Below are 23,696 nucleotides of genomic sequence, written 5' to 3' on the forward strand. Positions count from 1 at the left end.
GAAGTTTCGACGCTCCCCAGTGTTTGGATTTTGTACTACAACAAATAAAGGAGCTAGTTTAGCCTTTCTACACCAACCCGGATTGCAGCTTTAACACCCATCATATTATCTTTAGTTACTCAGGATTGCAAGTGGGCCAGTATCTTTGAAATTTAATTTTTTAAATCCGGCTGTCAACAAACTAGTTGCATGAAGGATATATACAAATGTTTTCTTTCAATCACCTTGTCCTTGACACAAAAAGAACCACAAAGCCAAAAATTAAACTGTTACCAACAATTTTGTCTTATATTTTTTATTTTGTTCTTTCTTAAGAATACAAAACAAGAACCAAAATCACAAAAAAAATAACATTTACAAAACAGATTATTTAATTGAGGTGACTGAGGCAACATAGAAAAAGCAAGTCCGAGACAGTGATATTGGCAGGTTAGCCGAGAATCTTGGGGTCAAAATGCAAGCATTGTCATAAAGTCGGGTATCTTTCCAAACATTTTTGAATTAGTGCCTTTCATCAGTAGTGCTATTCACAAATAGACTTTTGACAATATGTTTCTCTAACATTTGCACAGTTAGCAGTGATTTAATGTGTAGTGCTTCTGCCCTACCTAGGAACAAACTGATTGCTGTGACATGTAGGTCTACAGTTCTAGATGTGTTTCACGGTATGGCACCATTTTAATGGTTTTCTATTTAGCCACTTTCTCACACACGCACGCGCGCACACACACACACACACACACACACACACACACACACACACACACACACACACACACACACACACACACACACACACACACACACACACACACACACACACACACACACACACACACACACACACACACACACACACACACACACACACACGAAACATCCTGCTTATCTACTCATTAAATGAGTTCAACTGACATTCAACTTCTATTCGCAGCCGACCAAGAATACTTGTGGCTAAAATAAGTACTTAGTTTTCACACTGATAAAACCCAAAAGTGTTTCAAGCAGAAAATGCAAGCTGCTTCAGACTTTCGGAGAACTTCACTATCTTCTCTTAAAAATATTGAACACTTAAGTGTAGGAATGGCCCGTCAGTCAGAGGCAAAACTCAAATTCTCATCTTTTCCTAAAATACAAAAATGGTAAAACACAATGCATACACTGCATCACTGAGAGAAATAATAAAAACCAAGCGTCACTTACCAAAACACAAAGCAGTGAAAATAGAACAGTTTGGTCTGCACTGGACTGTGCAGTGTTGTTTTTGCATGAACAAACATTTCTTGTCTTATCTTCTTTCACATTTAAGACATGGTCACTGGTGATTCTGCATTGTAAATTATTACTTTTTTAGTTCCTTTGGATGTGTGCCTTTTGTTGATTTTGCATCGGTCACAGCAGGTAGATTGAGCTAGCATTACTTCATATATCTATATATACACATGCATTCAACATTGTATGTATCCCCGAAATAATCCCAGAAACAAAAAAAAAAAAAGACAACCTCCAAACTTTCCCCACTTAAGGATTTAAGCTATAAAAACCTGCATGACTGCCTACAAAAAAACATTTGCATGGAGGCTTTGCCATTCGATGTGAGATATGCAGCAGGTTGTAGAGGTGCTGGCGCTGGGGTGTGGCGTGGAATGCAGCCTTATTCCATGAGGAGGGGTCATGGGGATGGGCCTATACTTCACCCCCTCCCAATCCAAATGGGCCTGTTTCTATGTAGTTGGGTTTCAGATTCACATTATGCTGGAAGAAGAGTAATTGGTTGCAGACGCTGGCAGAGCCGGTCCTTCACCAACTGCAAAAAACACTGGAGTGTGAATGCATATCTTTCGTCTTCTGACCTGCAGACACAACCACAGCGATACAGTAAATACAATACAATCAAATGTGTGTCGAGTGAAGCCAATATTGTGTCCAAACATCATACTCACAGTGCCCTCTCTTCACCACTGTGGGGGCACATAGCTGTAGCTGTGAGTGCCAGGAGGCCGATATGTGGGCATGGTGACTGGGTGGGGTGCAAGAGCCGCGGGCGCTGGTGACGGTGTCGTCAGCAAAGTTCCTGAGAAGTAGTAAGAACAACTTAAAACTGTCCTGTACGGTCCTTTCTGTTTACTTTCAAATAATGATTTAAAAAAGAAAAACAAACAAAGCCTACCAGCTGACATGGCCATGGTGGTGCCGGCAACCATCCCCATGGTAACAGCATTAGGGCGGGGAGGAGGGATTGGTGGGGCGTACATGGCCGCTGGCATACCATTTGGCTGGACCACTGTCGTGTGATGGATGACATGGGGTGGTGCAGCATACAGTGGCTGTGTGTAATAGGTGCCTTGTTGTTGTGAAGGTATTAATGCCTGCAATGTAGAAAAAAAAAAGAACTAAGTTACAATATGAAATGGGATGTAAAGACAACATGATTTGAGCAGTGAAATGGTTGTTACAACAACATTTTAAATTAGTCCATCTTGATACCAATGTGTCACTTTTAACTATCCTCATTATAGTGATACTTACCTGTGCATAAGGGTTCTGTTGGGGGTAGGTGCTCCTGACAGGGTAAACAGCAGTTGGGTAGGGGTTTGGTGAGGAGGAGTAGGGTGGGACTGTCCCAGTGTTGGGAGAACAAGACATTTTGAAAGGAGTGCCCGGAGCATAGCCTGGATCAGGGAAGACAAAACACAAGTAATTAACGCCATAATGGTACACACTCTCTAAGAGGGATTTTTTTTTTTTTTAAATGTTTAAGAAAATATTGGATTTAATTTAAATTTTGACAGTGTTTGCAGACTGCAATGTTACAGCCTCTGTGCAAACATGTCATCAAATGTCTTACTCCTACAGTATTCACTTCATTCTCTGCTAGTCTGCAGATAGTCTTTAACCCACAATGCATACACAATCTTTTAAAGGGCTCCATTGGTTTCCCTTATAATTTGATTAAATTGATCCTTCAAAGAACCAGGAAATGAATTGCTGTTATAATGTCTACTTATAGGTCCACTTTTTTGAGTAAATGCTTTGGACAAAAAAGCATTCTTTATGTCTGCAATAATCTCTTCTACAATGACCTGACTACTGTATGAACTCTGAGAATAGAAAGTCTAAGCTGGACTTGGTTCTCACCACTGGAGAAGGCAGGGTTTGCTCCTGGATACACATTTGGAGTATATGCTGGGGCAGCTGTTGCATAACCAACAGGGAATCCAGCTACCACAAATGAAAGAAACAGAATAAGGATTAAATTCTTTGAAGTCTGTTAATCCCCCTCTATACATAATTGAAATAGTTGATCAGCCAAATAAAACAGTAACCTCTGACATTACCTGGGTAGCCTATACCCTTTGTATTGGTGAAGGGAACCCCTGTTGGTGCAGGGCTGTACACTGGATTCATTATGGTCACCTTATCACAGATTTCTGCAATGAAAAAAAAAAAAAAAGAACACCTGAATTCAAAGCTTAGGATGACACAGTTTATGTCCCTTTTCACAATTGTATTTATTCCAAAGTAGAAACTAAACACATTGACTTGAACTCCCCAGTGCTACTTTGGCTTCATATGAGCAAAATCAACTATTCTGTCAACCACAGGGGTTCTCTGACACTCAATGTTCCCCCTACAAATTATAAGGACATGTATAACAAATAGCATATGCTGTTGGTAGACAAATTAATGATGATGAATATGATGAACTTTTTCTACATGTTCTACATGTTGCTTCAGTTTAAAATGTTTGAATGCAATCATGAATTGTAAGGATCAGAGATGTACATATAATACATATTTGACTATTTGACTGTAGTACAAGTGTGCAGACGATAACTTGCACAACAGAAAAATAAATGAATATCTTTGTGTTTTCAGCAATATCAGGGTTTGGAGTTGTTCAGTGATGCAGGAACAGGTCTTAGTTATTACCAGTACCCGAAAAAACTAATATAAACAAAAGCAAATTAGGATGGTCCTGGCAAAATTCTTATTTCCAAGCCCAAGCATTCTACATACATTATGCATACATATGATTATCCATATATCTAATTTAGTTTCTTCCATTTTGGTTAGTTTGGCCTGATTATTTCAGTATTCCAGAACCAACCTTTGTATTATGTTCAGTTTTTGGATCATACTTCACAAACAATGTTTGCTAATTGTATTTTATTGTTTAAATTTCAATTCCTTTTAACAATGAGAATATTCTGCAATACAAAAGCAAGTAACTAAAAAGATTTTTTGGAATTGAAAAAGAACCAACTTGAAACTAAAATAAACCTTCTCGAAATTTACCATTAATTACCTATAATTTCAATGAAGAGAAAAAAAATAAATCAACAACCTAAATTGACAGCAGATGTCACCCAAATGTTGCAAAATCACAAGCGAGCAGAAGTTATATTGAAATAAAAATAAACTGCATTATTTTGTTGTGTAGCTCCCACTGGGTTACCCTACATTCAAGCAGGCCTATCACATAAATCAATACTGGAAAAGGGGGACTCTGAATTGCCCCGTCATTGCTTTAAATCTAATTCACAAGAAGTACACTTCACCTTTAGATTAAAAAAGCGATAATTTTAATTTCAGCCAAAATTGAAGAGTAGTCAATTCAACCCGAACAGGGTATCAGGGATAAGTTTATCGAGTCAATTCATTCATCTCCGATCACGTCAGCCCTGCCCTCTGGTGGTGACCACGACTCATTGCCTCGTTTTACAAGTCCATTCTTTAGACGTCAAATGGATCGCAATAAACCCGTCAGTTCATAAGAAGAAAGTAAAACAGTGAGCCCACTGTGGAGAGTTATTGGGTCCGGGGGTTGAAAATCTCCATCGTACGAGGTTGTGAAAATCTAATTTTGGGTGCAGTGGTTCGAGAGAAAAAAAAAAAAAAAAACACAGGGCAGATGAACATTGACATTGTATTCGATTTGCACGATGTCATTTTAGGGTTGTATACATATTTTCAATAATACACAATAATATAATATTACAATAATAAATAATATGGAACAAGTGAATCGACTGGACTATCATTTAAAGTATAGATTCCAGATCTCTCTCACAACGCACCGTGGGATGCTTTGACGATGAGTGTGTCGGAATTATAAAAGTTCTTTTTTGCCTGCAAACGCAGCGCTCTATAATTAACTTGTAAACTTATTCACAATAATCGATGTATTGCTGTTATAAAGACGACGTGAACCGCCTTCCCTTTCCACACAGCGGGTGACAATATTATGTGGAGGAATTTGTGATAGATTTGGGCTGCGGGGCGATGGGAAACGTAACGGGCTTTGTTAACATCAGCTAGCTTAACCCATTAGCGCAATTTCAAGCTAGAAATGCAGTTAGCTCAGTGCGTTTCCTGTAGCCGATGTGTTGAAGCTACATAAGCCGACTGAGCTGCTAATCACCTGTCTGACCGCGGTGAAGAACCACCGGAGTGTCTGGACAGCGGCCAGACGGGGACAGCTTGTCACCAGGCCGCACGGCAGCACAGGAGGAGGCAGGTAGCCAGACAGCTGTGTCCTGCAACAGCCGCCTCTGCCCGCCGGACAACAACACAACAGCGACCTAATATCACGATAAACCACACAACTTACTGTTAACTGTCCTGGCCGTTCGCTGATCCTCCCCTTGGGTCCTCCGGTAGGAAAATAAAATGTGGCTTACTGCTGTTTTGCTCCCAGATGCTTTGCTGAACTCTTTGGAGCACACTGCGTCACTTCCTTGTAGTGTCACATGGCCGGGCGATATTTAAAAAGCTTTTAATGCTCATCTTAAATCATTTTTAAAATCTTAATTTCGTGTGTTTTGCTAATTCAGCCGTGACGTTTAACGACTGAAATAAATAGCCTTTATACCCCTTAACTGGGTCTTTTTGACAATACTACCCCCTCCGTTTTCAATTTGAATGTAGTGTCACTTTTAGTTTTAGTTCATTCCGTATTTTTTCATGATTGTTATTATACACATTTGCTAATTTTTGTCCGTCAGTCGCCGTACCATAGCATCGCAGCAGTGTGACGCCCGGTGGGTAACCGTACAGATACTGCAAAGCTATTAAAACAAACACAACCGGGCTCATTATAATGTCTTCTCTATGGTCCTTGCAGGAACAAAATATTTTTGATGTTCAGTGTGCTTTTCTTTTATCCGAGGCGATTAATAATTACAATTATATTTAAAAACTAGCAGCATATTGAGAATAGACATGAGTTTGACATCTTCCACTGCATGCTTTCATCCCTTCCTTGTTTTGCTTTGTTTATAGTCGTATTACATTGTTCTTGTCCTTCCGGGACCTTGGCGCATCGCTTCCCTTCAGCCATTGAACAGGGAAGAGTCGGATCCATGGTGTTGTGGTTTTAGAGTGACGAATGTCTTGAGTTACTATGTCATATATTGCTATTGCTTTTATAGTAGGATACAATTTACGGTGTTAGGTGACACTTTTGACTTCGCTGACGTCGTCAGTAAAAGCGTTACGGGCCTAATGTCTGCTGGTGGAGGCGGAGGTTCCTCCTGCCTGGGTGCAGCAGCGGCGGCCAGTTGTAGCTCCGCCGGCTCCTACACGGGTGCAGCCGGGGGATGCGGAGGGGTGGCCGGGCGGCTGCCGGCTCGAGTTCTGGAGCATATATTTTCTTACTTAGAGCTTTCCGACTTGATGCGTTGCTCGCTGGTGTGCTGGCACTGGAATAATATCCTGGCGGATGAAAACAGCGAGGTGTGGCGCAGTCTGTGTAGCCGTTCTCTCAGCGATGAAGCCCTGCGATCAGACATCCTGTGCAACCTGCCCACCTACAAGGGCAAAGTAGGTTCAACACCATACTCTTAATGTTGCATGAAGATTATTTCCTCTCAAATGTTATCTTTGTCTTGCCAACACATCCGGCCGTGATGATCTCCTGACATCCAGTCTTGAGTGGAACACGGTGATTTCCAACATGAAACTGAATGTTAAGGAACTATTGAAACTAGAAGATTCTCATACTGACATATGATAATTGCGTCCGTTAATGAGCCATCTTTTCTTATATCTATAAGTGCATTGATGTTCAAAACCATGCGCAGAACTGTGGCCCTGGCCTGTTTAAGAAAGAGCCGTGATTGATATTATTGTTTGAGGTCCTCATGAAACTATTTTCAGGAACCTTTTGGAGGCAACATACTTTCAGTTGAATTTGCCTCTGAGAGGAACAAGCTGCACTACTTGGGGTTGCAACTTCTCTGAGTAGAATATACTAGCGTTAACATTCACATGTGTAAATACAACATCACCGAATCAGAGTTTAGAAGTAAAATGATGGTACAAATAATGCTATGTGTATTAGGTTACTTTTACCCATACATATATATATAGTGCTGTTTTAAAATCTGAAAAAGACCACCTGATCTTCGTCCCTCGTTGGAATTTCCAGAATATTTTTGCCGGCAAAATTGATTTTCATTTGCCGCAGTGAGTCTTTGATGAACTTGTGCGAAAAGAGCTTCAGCTGTTAAACTCAGCATGGACGTCATTTAAATTTTTTCCTAATTGTTTTCAAGCCAAGCATCAAAGACCAAATGCCTTGTTACTCGTGTCGTGTTAACATCTCATTTGGTTGATGCTGTCTGTGGCCAGAAATGAAAATCTTTTTTGCCAGATGCTAATCCAAATATTATCCGTTTCTTCTCTGCAGCTCAAGGCTTTTCAGCATGCTCTGAGCTCCCATGACTGCTCTCGCAATGTTTATGTTAAAAAGAATGGCTTCACCCTGCACCGAAACCCCATTGCCCAGAGCACAGACGGCGCACGTGGCAAGATCGGCTTCTCAGAGGGGCGTCATGCCTGGGAGATATGGTGGGAAGGCCCCCTTGGCACCGTCGCAGTCATAGGCATTGCTACAAAGCGGGCCTCCATGCAGTGCCAGGGCTACGTAGCCCTGCTGGGTAGTGATGACCAGAGCTGGGGCTGGAACTTGGTTGACAACAACCTCCTTCACAATGGGGAGGTCAACGGGAATTTCCCACAGTGTAACAATGCACCCAAATACCAGGTAGGAACTACAGTTAGATGTTGGCTTGCACCTTCATTAGACTAATGTTAACCGTGCCACAGTGTGGGTTCATCAGTACAAATACTGATATTTATCATTGCCTTGTTTGACTTATTAAACCATTATGTATTTGTTTCATCAAATCACTGTTTCTGGTTTCAGATTGGGGAAAGAATACGCGTGATTCTAGACATGGATGACAAGACGCTAGCCTTTGAGAGGGGTTTTGAATTCCTTGGCATAGCATTTCGTGGACTGCCAAAAGCCTGCCTGTTTCCAGCAGTCTCTGCAGTGTACGGCAACACTGAAGTCACCATGGTGTACCTGGGAAAACCTCTGGATGGCTAGACCCTGAATAATCTGTCTCATCACTGGAACAAACTGGCCAATTACAAGTGGGAAATGTTTTTTTTCCCATTTGTCTCATAATTTCCAAAGATTCTGGGAGCCAAACGCTCGTTTTTTTCCAAGCAACTATTCACACTCATGAAGAGGACTGTGAGCATTTTTACTACTGCTCAATATGAATCCAGAGTCAATGGTTTTGGACACTACAGGGGAAAGGAAAGTTGCCATAAACATGTTTGTGTCAACGTGGAAGTTTCCACTTTTACAGTTTAAATGCTGGACTCTTTTACTTACAGAATAAGGAAAGAATTATGTCACATCCGATCCAACCCAACCGTGGTCAGCATGGACCGGATATTTTATGTCTGCTTGGAAGAGGCCAAAAATATTTCTAACTGTGGCAAATACTTGACCATCGAATCTGAACAAGTTATACACAAAGCCAGCTGATGTGTGAGTCAATGAAGACGGCATATAGTGGTTTAACACAGTCCAATGCTAATCCGTGACTGGTTTATTGTAGTTTTTATGCCATATCAATAATGGTATATATGAATTAAGGTAAACAGGACATGTTGACTTCCTGTTATATATGTGCATGTTACTGGCATTTGGACAGAAACATCTTCCCTTTCGAAGCCCGGTGATGGTGAAAAATGTATACGTATCATGTGGATGTGTGTCCTTTTTAATGTGCTACTGTAGGATTACACACTATTTATTTCCTGTTTTTTATCTATGGTACTATAGATACTGTATGGTTAAAAGGCCCTGAAAATAACATTTTGGTGCCAGTCATAGAATGAAGATGACTTGAAGCTTGCCTGTGTGGTCTGACAACATGTAATAGTTCTCTCTTTAATTAGTTAGCCAGTAGTAAGACAACTATTCATATCATCTACCTAATGAAAACTGCCCAAAGTGTAATGATCCAATACAAAAAAATGTTAAGGTAAAGTACACAAGTATTAGCTAAAAAAAAAAAATGTACCTATATCAAAGTGCTGGTGTGTTACCACTGGCTGTTACATGATTATATTTACAACTACTCATGGTCAGTTTGTGAGAGATGAGAGGCGTGTTAGAAATGTAATTGGTTCTTGTAAAATCAGTCATTCTGAAGAGGTAAACAAGATCATAAAGTTTTTCATCTCTTTGACTTCTATTTAAATTATATTAAGATTAAACCAAGTGAGATCCCCACTGAAAAATCAGCTTGCCATATAAAATGTGTCTTGACTAATCTTTTTTTTTTTTTGGAAAATGTCAAAAAAGGTTGGAGACACTGGTTCATTAATACTGTCGAAATCTTCCTGTTGTGGCAACTGGACTTGAATTTCTTCACTTGAAGACATTTCACCCCGATCCAAGAGGCCTCTTCAGTTCAGAGCTGAAGATATCAGCAAGAAGATTTCGACAAGAAGACACCATGACCTGGATGACTGAGAACCTCCGCAGTTTATTAGTATTGTTTCCAACACTGAAAAAGACAGAGCATATATTGGACAGGAAGTGTCAAATAATCCATAATGACTATAATCAAGTAAAGCACAGGTGCTTTAACTTTTTTGCTTCTATTAGGATCAGCCAACAAAACTATAAAATAAAAGAAATGAAGATGTCAAAACCAGGTTGCAGCATCATTTATTAAACCTATGTATCATTTGCATGTCAGTCAATGCTGATGCAAAATTTACATAAAATACTGTATATTGCTCTCCTCTATCTAAATGTGGTGATTTTTAAAGAACTGGCTGTGGGTGAGAATCATTTTTCTTCTTCCAACGGTAAATGTTGTCACACTCGTAGATTGACACAACCTAGACCTCTTAATGTCGCAGTATCTCCATCACCCTTATCGTTGGACATGGGACCTTCCTATGTGTTGAAATGTGTGTATTCATTTGCGAATCATGAAATACATTTTTTATTTGTCTTTTATTTCTTTCCCACCCAGCACAAATCCAAAGAAACTGATTTTTCAGAGCGAAAAAAAAAACGCAGCTATAAATGGACCCAACGAAGCCGCTTTGAGGCAGGTGTCATTTCTACTTTGGACCATGGGCAATTTAATGTCGTTTTAGCTTTAAATTTATACTTTGTGGTTTACATCAGTAAGTGGATTTAAATGTAATATTACCATACACAGTAATGATGGTGTATATATGTTAGTGATTGACATAATCTGGTTACAAATTATTTAGGAATGGTTCCCAAAAAAGTGCTTTTAAGGGAGATTTAAGAGATTATGGCAGGTACACACAGAAGCATGCCCCAAAGTCTTCATTTTCAACACAACTCACTTCAAATTCTTTATCTGTTGAATTAGCATCATCAACACCGAACATTAGAACTTTCATGCAGTTATTATGTGGCAGTTAGCTTGATAGAAGTATCATTGCATTTCGGTCATTACAAAGTAGATTCTGCCTGGATGTTTGTGTCACATTGCAGGGATAAGGATAAAGAAGAATGAATAATAATGAACAATTCAGCAAAAATTCTTTGAATCTTTTATTTAATGCAGTACTAATTCCTCATTTAAGGACAGTGCTTTACATACACTTCAAATGACTTTATTATGATATTTTTGCCTCATACATGACGACCTTTTGCGCCTGCCAGTGGCCATAAATGCAAATGACACTGACTTATCACTGAAAAAACAATGCAGAATCTCTGCCATTCATCATGAGAATACAGTGGACAAAATACAAAAAGCATACCTAATTTCATGGTACAAGCTTGTTTTAGTTTGCTTCGGGCCGAAAGACGAACAAAAACAATTATTCCCTTAAATAGTTTACTGTAACTCACACAGTGAAATAATTTATCCTCATAAAGGAGACAACTTTTCTGTCAAATTTTTATTAGAAGACATTGCTTGGTTAAAATAATTGTTTAAGTCTTGCTGATCCCAAATTACTCAGAGACATTGATGTGTTTCACATATCAATGTCTGAGTGTTGCATCATCCACTGCACGGAGAAGAGACCCATTTTAAATTGAATTTGGGTGGTTTATATACAGTGAAACATACCTCAGTCAACACTCATTATAAAATGAAATATAAAGGAATAAATAAAGAATAAGCCACAGACACTCAACCTTCATCATAAGGTAAAGGATACAGTTTTATTCCGATTCAGCAGATTATTGAGTAATTGTTGCTCTCCTCCTTTCCAAACATCTATACAATATATACACGTTTTAGCTGTGTGTGTGAAAGGACCATCATGTCTTCCACTAGCAACACAAGGTTCCCTGTAAGGTTTTTTATTGAATCCGCTTTCTGTGACTGAATAAATCCAAAAGGGAAGCAAAGAACATCTGAATTTTATCTGCATTTTAATTTTGAACCTGGTTGTTTCCAGGACTTCAGAGATAAGCATTAATATGATAGTTTTGGTTTGAGTGAGTTTGGTATTATTGGCAATCTGTTCACTTTTTAAATCATAGGAGTGATTCTGATTCTATTTCATTGATCAAGTTTCAGAGTGTATCTTGACCTTTTAGACTGGCATTGGAATTTTTCAGTCTCATGAAGGGGACCTAAAGTCACCCTTCTCTGAAGGTATATATATGTTATCCCATTGATTAAAAAGACTCCCCAAAAATATGACCATATATTGACAGTATTTTTTCCTGTCCTGAATTTGGATTCACTATTCATATAAAAAAGTTTTGCTGATATAGAATCTTTGGGGAAAAATATCTAACTTATTCTTGTCAAAATCTTCTGGTCTAGATTTTCCCCCCTTGAAGACATTTCACCTCTCATCAAGTTAAGACGAATCGTAAAAGCCTCTCGGATGAGGTGAAACGTTTTCTAGGGAAGAAAATTAAGTCCTGTCACGAGAAGAAGATTTTGGCAAGATTTAACCATGACCTGGATGACTGAGAACCTCCACAGAAATATCCACTTTATTTATTAATAACATGGTTATGTTGTTGCTAAAGAAACACAGATAATAGAATTGAACTAAAGTATCACCACATAGAGGCGTCATTCAAAACACTTCAGTTTACTTAAATAGGACAACAACTGGAAAAATCCCACCTGATTATCAGATAAGCATCATTTCAACACAAAAGATGTTGTGATTTATTGCCACAAGAGGGCGGTAATGGCTTTGCGCATCGTAGGGGGCTCTCAACTCAGAAGATTGTTTCCACATAAACAACTAAGGGGGTGAAATGGTTGTTATGATCAATTTTATATCCCTATGAATTAACTTCCTCACATTTTTAGCAGTTTTGTTTCATTACGAGATCAGCCGATGCAATGGGTGTGAATTGGTTAATTGGAGGAATTGGAATTGGAGGTTCTCAGTCATCCAGGTCACGGTGAATTCTTGTTGAAATCTTCTTGTCTTGGTAACTTGACTTGAGTTTCTTCACTTGAATTTGTTTCATCCGAAGATTTCGGCAAGTATTGGTTCGGTTAGAGCTACATAGTATAATGGAAGAGGTTTGCTGGAGGACAAATGGTTATGTATGTTCCAATCCTTTTGACGGAAACAGGTGATGAGTATTTTAAAGGCATGAAGCTTAAAACTATGACAACATTTCCTTCAGAACTCTCCAGCGGAACTGCCCATATCCTCCCTGACAAGGACGCCCCCCTCTTATCCTCTTGTACCGCGGCCAACAAAGTAATCCCTCAAACCCCAAGACTTGCAAACGTCCATGTTTGTGCCGTGTGTAATCTCAATATCTTACAGGTAAAAATACAGCTGGAACTGTCATCTACTTCAGGTTAAAGTCTGAGCTAAATTTTAAAACTCACTAAAAAGTAGTTATTGAAATTGATACAAGAAACAGATGAAGGCTGACACAGAAAAATAAGCTAATGTACAAAGGGGTCATGTTTTACAACATATTATCTATGTATTTTAATATGGTCCCTGACTTTTTGCAGAGTACAAACAGCAAACACCAAAAAAAGAAAAATAGTGCCTAATTTAGTATCATCCTCCTGGTGCTGTGTAGCTCACATTAATGGCTTCGACAACAGATTGGAGAAAAAATTAATTTGGACTTGAATCTCCAATGAACCTAATGTTCTTCATTGAAGAGTAATATATACAAGCTATTCATCCGACCAGCCAGTAAAGAGGCAGATATGTGATCAGCTGGAGGCACAAAAACATATGCAAGCTTTGCAGAGGAATAGGAGGAAAATATATGTAAAGAAGTTCTCATCTAACTTCAAATAGTATGTAAATGATACCTACTATTACTGCACGGTGAAGGATTTTGATGTATTAATCTGTCATTATCAACATTCAAATGATTTTAATATTTAATCTTGGCACAGAAAACATAGGTACATTTTAGCTTAGAAATAATTTACATAAGTTAGACAAGAGGTGAAGAACATTTTGCTTCTTAAATTGACTGACACCAGGAGGATATGAAGTCAAAAGTGAATATAAATGATTTCATAACTTGAAAAGGAACGAATATGTAGTATGTTAAGCTTGACCTTGTTTCAGTAATTCATAGCATTTTGTCTGTCCATGTAGATATATGACGTTTGTTGCTTATGTGGGCTGTCACTTTTTTCGAAGAATGGCTTCTTGCTAAAGAATGTAACATTTCAATGATGAATCTTGCTCAAATGGATAATGAACAGAATCAGACAAATTTGAGGGTATTGATTCCTGCTATAATTAATACAAAAAAAAAAACCATACTTCTCCAAATTAGCATTAGTTGAAAATTCACACAATAATTTATAAATGACAAGATAATAATAGTAATAACAATATTAATAATAGATTAGATAATTAACTCAAGGGTAGAGAATCAATCAACAAGTGAATGTCTCTTTTCATGTTCGACACAAGTAGAAGTGATATTTAAAAATCTTGCCCAATTCTGTGCTTACTACTTTTACACTTGAGCTCTTCTGTCATCCACACTATGCCTTTAACACCATACTGCACATTACTAGGATGCCATGAAGTTTATTAGGGACAACAGAACCGGCATGGCGACAATAAGCACAGGCCGAAAGCTGATAGGCTGAAAGAAATTAAGTCGGCAGGTCCATCAATGGAAGAAAAAAACATTAAGACACTGTAACCAATTTGAAAAGAAATCACATGACTGGAAACAGATTTCCATACACATTCCTCATATTATCTGCTTATTTAGTGTTGAGCAGGTAGCTTGAACAAGCCTCATCGATTCATGTAGTGTAGAGAATTTTGTTGCCCAACTTGCAGCAAAGTATGAGCAAGACTTGTGAAACAGGAAGGAATCACTAATATATTACTCCCCAAGACAGCACCATCACTTCCTGATTCCTGATTCCCTATTCTGACATCTGTGGTTGGTAAAAAAAAAAGGAGCTAAACAAAAACTGGAGTCTCAAAAAGGAATTTTCTGTGTAAATCTTATCAATATTTATTGACTCGATGTAAAATGTCACCTGTCGTATCCATCATGTTTTGTAACATGTCATTTGTTTTTTGATTATTATTTTTTTTATCTTGTGAAATGTAATATAGATAGTGCTGTCTATCAGCTTATTAACATGGCTGTTAATGTTCTGTCACTACCCGAAATATACGTCCTCTTTTGCAGAAACAGGCAAAAAAAAAAAGAAAAAAAAAAGAGAAACAAGCAGGAAGGGCGTGTATGTTTAGTGGTTTCCTTTTTGGTATGTTTGCTGATAAAAAAAAAAACAAAAAAAAAAACAACGAAGGGTGTGAAGAAGTGTGAAGGGTGTGTATAATGAGTTGTTTTTTTTAGTGGCATTTGCTCTACCAACATCAGCTGCCTCTGCATCGATATTCCTGCTGTCACATTGTGACAGAAATAAACACTTGCGCCTCTCTGCTTGATCGCTGTTGAGCCTTTACTTGCTTTCCTGTGGCCCCTGAGCTTGAGAACTTCTTTCTGATTGCAGTTTGTCCATGTGACTCGGTTTCCGGTGCTTGCTTGCTTCCGTGAATAGTAAAACAGTGGCATCAGTGCTTCACTCAGTACAGAGGAAGGCAGCTGAACATCACACATTACGACACACTGTAACGGCGAGTCAAACAGCGATATGGTCAGGAGATCAACCTTCAGTGGCTTGGGACATCCACACCAAACCACCAGTGTAAGTCCACGAACTGCATGCACCATCATGTGGATTTTAATATAAGCTACATTTTTAATGATTGAATAGTCTTCAGTGTGCTGGATCTATATACCTTACTGATCAACTGTGTGTGCAAAGCTGAACTGTTGCCATTACTGTAAATAATATCACATTTAAATGTCATAAATTTATTTTATGAGTTTAGTATTGGATCGTCGTAGACAGAATGTGAAAATAATGTATCGTAAATCTGAGCTCATCTTTGGTGTCTCCATGTATTTTAAAAGGAGCCCAAAATGCCCCAAGTTTTTATTTCCATTTCCATCTACAACTATAAAAAATATATATATAATTTTATCTTTAATAGTAATATTGCTTTTAATCATTATTACTAGTACTGTATAACATTCTTTTATATCACTGTTTGGATTTTATGGATTACAGCCATCAAACGGCATAATCTCATTTTCAAATTTATATCCACATGATTATGCTAAATATTAAAAGCAAAAATGATAGCGAAATTATTTGGAATTATTACATGGGGCTAATTTTCTCAGTATTCAGTATGGTAGTACATCAATTTGCCACCTTGAATGTCATTTTGAGCAGCCGCACTCCAAAGGGAGAAGTATTTTACAAAATGTCTTCTTCAGTGTGATGCTTCTTTACAAAACCTCATTTAGAAAATGTACTGTATTGAACTGTAGTAAAGCACAAAATACAGAAAAAAAGAAACATAAAGAAACTGCGCAGTTGTTTTAACGTGACCATGAAAATTCATGAAAATCACCCAGACCGCTTGCACCGTTGGTATCAGATACTGAGCACAAGGCCTGATTATTACAATTGTGACAAATGCAAGAGGAAAAGAACATTTTCAATTTGGTAATTTAAGGTTGAGAAATAGAGCAATCGTCCCTGAAAACGAATATTCCTGCTTCGATTCCCGGCTTCTCCCAGCCTGCAGAAGTATTACTGGGCAAGACACTGAACCCCTGGCGCTGCTTAGTAGCTACCTTCTGCTCACGGTTCATCCATAATGGGTTGAATGTAGTGGTTGAATTCATTCAAATACACTATTTGTTAGTTAGTTATTTGCTACTTGCCCGATAGAAGTAGTCTAATGCCATTCTTTTGTTATTTATTGATTCCCTTCAAACAGTGAGGATGATAAAATGCCAGTCCACGGACACACTCCCATCCTTTGTTGCGTTATATCCATGTGGACAATCCTGACCGTCTCAAGTCATCCACAACACAGCAAGTGCAATCTGGTGAGCTGGTTCCTCTATTTCTTTTGTCACGTTAATAATTTAAGATATCAAAAATATGGGTCAAATATAAATAGAGTTGAATTTTATGTCTTCTGACTTTCCGCTCTGCCTCATGTGAGAGGTACTGATAGAAAAGGAGGTAATGTTGCATAGTTAGTGTTTCACTGTTTTGAGGGTAGGGTTTTCCAGAGCTACACTGACCAAACAAAATTCAAAGACATGTGGTTTAGATAGCTTGATGCATATGCTGTAGGTATGTAAAAAAAAAGCCGGTAAGAAATCAATCTGAATTTCATCGCAAAATAACCGACTGAGTTACTTACTTATGAAATTCACAGTGATGCTATCAGACTATGAATTTATTTATTGATTCAGATCTGGTTTCCAAGTAGCAAGATGATAACAAGTTAATAACAAGTCTCAACCAACCACAGAAGAACTGACATTTGCATAACTATTAAATATATACTGTATAATTGATTATGGCACTAATCAAGTGCTCTGCTGTCGATTGACAAATATATTTCCTTCTGGGGTCTCAATGTTGCATTTCATTTTAACATCACAACTAAATCTCGTCCCTTTTGTGACAAAGGGCCAGATCCTTAGATTCTTGTTGTTTATCTGTTGGTGAAATTTTAATGCACAGGAACACTGGGATTGTTAAAAGATAAGAAAAGCGACTTAGTCTTATAAGACTTTATTGATCCCAACTGGAGGAAATCCTTTCACCATTATGACAGATATGATAACAGATTTGTTTAAAAGTTCAAATCTGTCCGAGGTACTTACATATTCTGAAATTATCAAAAACAGAAATACCACAAATAAACCCCACCGATTGATATTTCTATTGATGAAATTGATAAAACAAAAACTGTATGAAAACAACAAGAGGCAGACAACGATGAGGTCGATCTCAAGAGGTAAAAGACCTTGCAGATGGCTTGTATCAGTCATATAATAGAAATGCTCTATATTATAGGAACTTATTAAAAATCTCACTGACTCTCTTTTTCTCTGCAGATGCAGAGAACAGCTCTCTGCAAAAACGCCAGCCTGTTGTCTGTGCCTGCAGGACTACCCGTCAACATAAAAGAGCTTTTCCTCAACCACAATTACATTCAAACACTACAGAACGATTCCCTTCTCCACTACCCCTCGCTCGGACGCCTGAATTTGGCTTGTAACAATCTGGAGAAGCTAGAGTCAAATGTTTTTCAACACTCAAAATTGTTAGAGAGTTTAAATTTAGCAAACAACAATCTTCATATGGGCCATCGAGAGACCAGCGATGCACTAAAGCGGCTTCCTGAGCTTAGATCTTTAGATCTCTCCGAGAATAAGCTCGATAACGAAATGGCTGCCGCTCTTCTGCAAAATCTGACCTCCCTGGAATATCTCAATCTGTCAGGAAATCTCTTGCAGAGACTGGATGAGACGTCATTCAAGGCGCTTAATGAACTCAAAGAGCTGGACCTACAGAGGAACATCCTGTTCGAAATCGACAGCGCCTTTGACAGCAATCCCAAACTCCAGAGGTTGAATATGGCCTTCAATTTCCTTCCTTGTCTGACTGACTTCGACATGACCCAGTTGGTGCTCCTCAACGTCAGCCATAATTTCATCGAGTGGTTCATCTCTCGACAGGACTATAATGACACTTTCCAGATAGAGACACTTGATCTGTCCAATAACAGATTGCTCTTCTTTCCTTTCTTGCCCAACCTCAGCCACCTGCGGAACCTTTACCTTTCCCACAACCTTATGAGTTTCTATGAACACCTAGAGGACGACGCCACATTCCCCAACTCTACCAAAACCGTTGAATACTACAACCTGGATAAGCATGTGAAAAACATAACAGCCAAGCTGTGGGACGAGGGTTTCCATGGTGACATCTCCTCACTCCAGATTTTAGACTTAAGAGGAAATCTGGTGCAGTATTTCCCGAAAGGATTCATCGAGAAAATGCCTGTCCTGTTCAGACTCCGAATGTCCACAAACTGCCTGGAAACCTTAAATCTCACCTCAACACGTTTCTCCAGTAGCTTGTACGAGCTAGATGTCAGCAACAACAAGCTGAGTCAGATCGTAGCGGATAACGATTCAATGACGGCTCTTGAAAATCTAACGTACCTTAACCTTAGCTTGAACTCTCTTGGCCGGTTGCCTTCGGGATTATTTTCCTCAATGTCCAGCATTAGGTCGGTTGACCTCAGTTACACAAACATTGAAACATGTCCCCCCGAGGAAGCCGAAACTCCGGTAGACTCCGCCTCAGCTTGCGTGGACTGGAAAAATGTTGTATCCTTACAACAACTTTATCTCAAAGGATGCAACGTTAAAAGGGTTTCGCCGTCTGCGTTCACCGGGTTGTCTCTCACACACTTGGATCTGTCGGACAACCCTGGACTAATTGCCCAACAATCGATAAAAAGTCTCAGCAAAACATTGAAGTATTTAGGTATAGGAAACACACATATCAGCGACCTTGACTTTTCAGATTTTCGGCGTCTGAAATTTTTGAACGTGTCGGGAAACTCCCTTGTCTATCTTCCAGGGTCAATCTTGAATCTGGACATAAAATTGCTTGATTTAAGAGACAACAAACTTTCCACTATTCTCCCTTGGCAAGCAAATGCATTAGCCCCAAAACTACAAACTATTTTCCTCACAGGAAATCCGTTCAACTGCTGCCAAACAGAATGGTTCCGGACGTTTGAAACAACACAGACTCTCAACATGGTTGGACAGTCAAGCATTGAATGTAAAGATCTTTTTCAAACACACAAAGTGCAGTATTCCAAATCATTTTTATGCTTTCAGGAAGGGGAACCCACATTTTGGTATATTGTACTTTTTGTGCCAGTCTGTCTTTTGTTGCTGAGTATTTCATTTGTTGCTCTCATGAACCTGAGGGCCAAAATAGTAGAGAAATCAGTCAAAAAGAAATGTTTGAAACCTACTTCTTATTGACACTTTATGATCCTGAACTGAAAACAACACAAGTTGATAAATAGCTCAGTACATTAAGAGAAAAATGTAACGGTCAATATCAAAATAAAACGAATATACTGTTGAAGTGTCTACATAATTAATAGAGGGTTCTTTCAGAATAATTCCCATCCTCTGAATGCAATTTAAATGGAGAAATTAAAACTGGGATTTAGTTATAGGGTTACGCATGCCCAAGAACAGTCATTAACGTGAGTGTGTGTGTGTTAGTGTCTGTGTGTGTGTGTGTGTGTGTGTGTGTGTGTGTGTGTGTGTGTGTGTGTGTGTGTGTGTGTGTGTGTGTGTGAGTGAGCAAAAACATGCAGAAGTGGTATAATGCAAGCTGTGCAATAAGAAGCAGAGGAAACATGAAATTTCCTGTTTCGCTAAGATGCCCAGTTCTGTATCAGTTCTGAGGTTTCCTTCCCACTAGATTAGACACAAATGCCCCATCAACATGGAATTCAAGTGCTGGGAGCCAGTTAGGATGCATACACTGATACCTGAATCAGTGAAAACCCTGGTTGCAACACAAACACACAAACATTAGGTTCCAGTCTCATTTGTGTGTTTTTTTTTGTGTGGCAACGGTTACATATCAGCGTGTTGTTGTGCACAGTGTTAGAGGCCTAACCCAAATGTAACCAAAATACCGCTGTGGTGATGTCAAGGTCACAGTGGTTGTGGGAAAAAAAATCAACATTGTTGCAACAGAAACAGGGGAAGCGCCTTGCCAGTGCTTTTACAGAATATCACTTTTGATACTTTTCATTAAAATGTTAAATGGCTGGTAACTGTTAATTTGTTATTGTAGACTAGAAAGGCAAACAATTATAGAGGTTTTAACAGTTAAGGCAAATAAAGCACATTGAGATTTTTGATATTCTGCTAACCACTGGCAGAAGGTATACAGGGAAAATGAAGGAAATATTACATCAACTCCAAAATGAATGAGTTATTCAATGGCGTAGATGAATTGTTACGTTTTCTGTCTCCCGTTGAAAAAAATGGCTCCTAAAACATATACAGGACTGTCTCAGAAAATTAGAATATTAAGATAAAGCACTTTATCTTCTGTAGTGCAATTAAAAAATCAAAAATTACTTTTTCATGATATTCTAATATTTTGAGATAGGATTTTTGAGTTTTCTTAAGATGTAAGCCATAATCAGCAACATTAAAATAATAAAAGTCTTGCAATATTTCAGTTGATTTGTAACGAATTCAGAATGTATGATATTTTTGTTTTTGTAATTGCATTACAGAAGATAAAGTTCTCTGAGACAGTCCTGTACTTTAGAAGTGTAAAAGTGCTGGTTGCGTCCCGATAACAAGTGATCACGTTGGAGAAATGCACAAGTAAGTACGTTTCTTTCTTGCTTGCTTTGTATTGGCAACATAGTTGCGCTAAGTGTATTGTGGTTAAAAATTATCACACCACAGTCTTCTTTACAAACGGATGTCCCACTTTATCACAATGCCACCTGTGAGTATAGAATTGATCGAAAGTTATTTAGTGAGATTATTGTGGCAAAAAAAAAAAAAAATTACAGAAAAAGGATGGCCTTAACGCAGTCAGACACCTACGACATTTTGCCAATCCATCATACAGTTCACAATTTTTTATGTCTCAGTAGTGTCTCAACATATAAACCACGACTTATCCCCGGCTGCACTTTTACCTACATTATTAAAAAATTCCAAAGACGTAAGTGAAGTCTACTTCTGACTGACACATAACAAGCAGTTGACTCAAATGAATGCTTTTTTTGCTTTATCATAACACACTTAGATAAGCTCCCATTCTTGTGAGGCCATAAAATCATTTGTAATACAAACATCATTCAGTTTGATGTGAATTATTTCTTCCCTCTACACTTAATATACAGCAACAAAGCTAATATGACAGCTAATAATAGCTTTTCATGGCCAAAACTGTATTAAATTGCAACAGTACACATTTCTATCTGCTTCCCATAAGTGTAAACATTCAAAAATTGACAAAATAAATGTAAATTATTACAAAAATAGGATAAGAAGGCAATCCTTCATGTGTTTTACAGTATTTTCTATTGATTTGGTAAAAAGAAACATGTACATTTTTACATGTAATCCTATTCAAATATTAAAACTAAAACTAACATAATCACTAAATATTAGTGATCATGTCCATCATACAGATATCAGCTTTTTTTTTTTTTTTACAATGTGCACTTCTCTGGTATTACTCGTCAAAAAGTGGGAGGAAAGAACAGAAAATCATGGTTGAGGATGTATGACTGGTGTCAACGGCAGGATCACAGTTCTCATAGAACCTGGAACTTCCTGCACTTTGTAGCACGTCTGAGTTTATTGTGGTACAACTTGCTTTTGAATACTTTGTCACATATCTCATCCTGTGAAGTTTTTCTTTGCTTTCAAAGTCAAGCTAAAAATATTATTGTCTTAACAAGTCAATATAGTGTTGTCAATATGATTAACATTTCCTGCACGGTAAAGAGATTGTGGTCCACTGTTTTACTGCTCAGTGTGATGATCACAAACACCTGTAAAAATAGCACATTATTGCGATAGCTGTGTGCTATAATTAAACTGTTCATAGGACAAGTTACTGTATTTTTGTGTATTTTTGTGTTAAACAACTCGATTCAAATGCCTCCCTTTAACAGTTTTGTCCCATTAATGCGAATACTTAAGATACACTTTATCCTCCTTGTAGTTCCCAATTGACACTGAAAATGCCATGTTGATTTTGTTTCTCTCTTTTGACTGGTTTTGTCTTTTTGTCTCAATTTCCATGGATGTAAGACTGCTTGATTACTCTCAGGTTTGTAGACAATAAAACCCTGGTAGCAACAAACCTGCTACATTCTAAGTTTAGATAGTAATCTTTTTTTTCGCCATTCTGATACTCGGTTTGAATGTCACATGTATAAATGAATAAATGCCAAGATGCAATGAGTTCCTGCTATGTGATTAGCTGGTTAGATATTTGTCAAAACAAGCAGCTCAAATGTGTACATTATTAAGGTGTGTATGTAGGGTGGATCTCCTTGTTCACTTTCTTCTCATGTAAATAACTCTTTTAAACAACTCAACTGCTTAGGCCACATAACTCATTATAAGCCTTTTCAAACAGTGCATTAACTTCATTTTGGCACGCACAAATTCACAGACACTCACACTTCAAGAGAGTAAATGTTTAGTTTGAACTCTGGATCTTGCACATGTATACAGGCAAAATGTAGTTTAACCTATTTTACAGATTATATTTTTATTATATTTTGATGACGTGCTTATTTTTTTCGTTTCTTGTTAGTCTGTGTATTGGATAGTATTTGACCCATTCTTCATGTCCAATACATTTTGTTGCATTTTTGACTGTATTATTATTGAGTGCATATGAATAAAGAAACCTGAACCTGAAATAGTCTTTTCTTTACACTCTCTGTCTCCAGCGCATGATAGCAGTCTTGTCATTATCACAACATCTTTTAACATTTGATTAAATAGTTACTTACTGCACTCAGGGGAAGAGGTCCATTCTGCATTACAAGCTGACTTAATATTTCGACATTTCGCCTGAAATATTTTCCATCCCAAAACTCCATGAGTAAATTAAACATATTTCCCAATCACATCTTAGCTATGATGTTAATAAGGGGAGGAGATAGCTGGAGCTAATGGGACTCTGTAAGAAATCCATGATGCAATACAGAGTACATGACGTCGCTATATGCAAAAATGACATTTTTACGATTTCATGTGATGTCATTTAGAGCAAAGAGATTCTCAGGCCAGAGGAAAAATTAACCTTTTCAAGTTAGGGACTGCAGCAAGGTCTTTAAAGTGTCATGTGAGCCTGTAATTTATTCAAGAAGACAAAAAGAAAGTTCTTTTGCAGCGCTATTTATTGGATGGAAATGCC

The 23,696-nt window shown here is 38.1% G+C and overlaps 3 protein-coding genes across 4 annotated transcripts; 2 read left to right on the top strand and 1 right to left on the bottom strand.

The window, feature by feature from the left end:
* Positions 1 to 279: 279 nt before the first annotated feature.
* fam168b (family with sequence similarity 168 member B) lies at positions 280 to 5,756 on the bottom strand. 2 transcript variants are annotated; one of them, XM_086151464.1, is made up of 7 exons: positions 5,615 to 5,756; positions 3,339 to 3,431; positions 3,139 to 3,222; positions 2,530 to 2,672; positions 2,171 to 2,369; positions 1,944 to 2,074; positions 280 to 1,853 (listed from the first exon to the last, which is right to left on the bottom strand). In XM_086151464.1, the coding sequence occupies exons 2-6, from the start codon at positions 3,406 to 3,408 to the stop codon at positions 1,956 to 1,958; spliced, it is 615 nt and encodes a 204-aa protein (XP_086007590.1). In that variant the 5' UTR covers positions 3,409 to 3,431; positions 5,615 to 5,756; the 3' UTR covers positions 280 to 1,853; positions 1,944 to 1,955. The 2 variants fall into 2 exon arrangements, with proteins under 2 accessions (XP_086007590.1, XP_086007588.1); XM_086151462.1 differs by having other exon boundaries at positions 1,691 to 1,807; positions 5,615 to 5,747.
* Positions 5,757 to 6,344: 588 nt separating this feature from the next.
* Positions 6,345 to 9,609, top strand: fbxo45 (F-box protein 45). The gene is made up of 3 exons (XM_086151461.1): positions 6,345 to 6,825; positions 7,694 to 8,050; positions 8,213 to 9,609. Exons 1-3 carry the CDS (start codon positions 6,508 to 6,510, stop codon positions 8,396 to 8,398), a joined length of 861 nt encoding a protein of 286 aa, XP_086007587.1. The 5' UTR covers positions 6,345 to 6,507; the 3' UTR covers positions 8,399 to 9,609.
* Positions 9,610 to 15,399: 5,790 nt separating this feature from the next.
* Positions 15,400 to 19,853, top strand: nrros (negative regulator of reactive oxygen species). Its single transcript, XM_086151465.1, has 3 exons — positions 15,400 to 15,512; positions 16,660 to 16,771; positions 17,798 to 19,853. The coding sequence occupies exons 2-3, from the start codon at positions 16,673 to 16,675 to the stop codon at positions 19,748 to 19,750; spliced, it is 2,052 nt and encodes a 683-aa protein (XP_086007591.1). The 5' UTR covers positions 15,400 to 15,512; positions 16,660 to 16,672; the 3' UTR covers positions 19,751 to 19,853.
* The last annotated feature ends 3,843 nt before the right edge of the window (positions 19,854 to 23,696 follow it).

The sequence above is a fragment of the Fistularia commersonii genome, chromosome 8 (genome assembly GCF_037954325.1).
Source record: "Fistularia commersonii isolate RoL2024-O1a breed Wild chromosome 8, RoL_Fcom_v1.0, whole genome shotgun sequence".
Classification (NCBI taxonomy): Eukaryota; Metazoa; Chordata; class Actinopteri; order Syngnathiformes; family Fistulariidae; genus Fistularia; species Fistularia commersonii.

What these genes read in the sequence shown, in the direction of transcription:
- fam168b (XM_086151464.1), bottom strand. Translation starts at nt 3,408, where the DNA reads ATGAATCCAGTGTACAGCCCTGCACCAACAGGGGTTCCCTTCACCAAT. An exon ending in AAAGGGTATAGGCTACCCAG is followed by an intron (nt 3,223 to 3,338) that starts GTAATGTCAGAG and finishes CATTTGTGGTAG; the next exon opens with CTGGATTCCCTGTTGGTTAT. An exon ending in CACCATGGCCATGTCAGCTG is followed by an intron (nt 2,075 to 2,170) that starts GTAGGCTTTGTT and finishes ACTACTTCTCAG; the next exon opens with GAACTTTGCTGACGACACCG.
- fbxo45 (XM_086151461.1), top strand. Translation starts at nt 6,508, where the DNA reads ATGTCTGCTGGTGGAGGCGGAGGTTCCTCCTGCCTGGGTGCAGCAGCG. An exon ending in TGCCCACCTACAAGGGCAAA is followed by an intron (nt 6,826 to 7,693) that starts GTAGGTTCAACA and finishes TCTTCTCTGCAG; the next exon opens with CTCAAGGCTTTTCAGCATGC. An exon ending in ACAATGCACCCAAATACCAG is followed by an intron (nt 8,051 to 8,212) that starts GTAGGAACTACA and finishes TTCTGGTTTCAG; the next exon opens with ATTGGGGAAAGAATACGCGT.
- nrros (XM_086151465.1), top strand. Translation starts at nt 16,673, where the DNA reads ATGCCAGTCCACGGACACACTCCCATCCTTTGTTGCGTTATATCCATG. An exon ending in AACACAGCAAGTGCAATCTG is followed by an intron (nt 16,772 to 17,797) that starts GTGAGCTGGTTC and finishes TTTTCTCTGCAG; the next exon opens with ATGCAGAGAACAGCTCTCTG.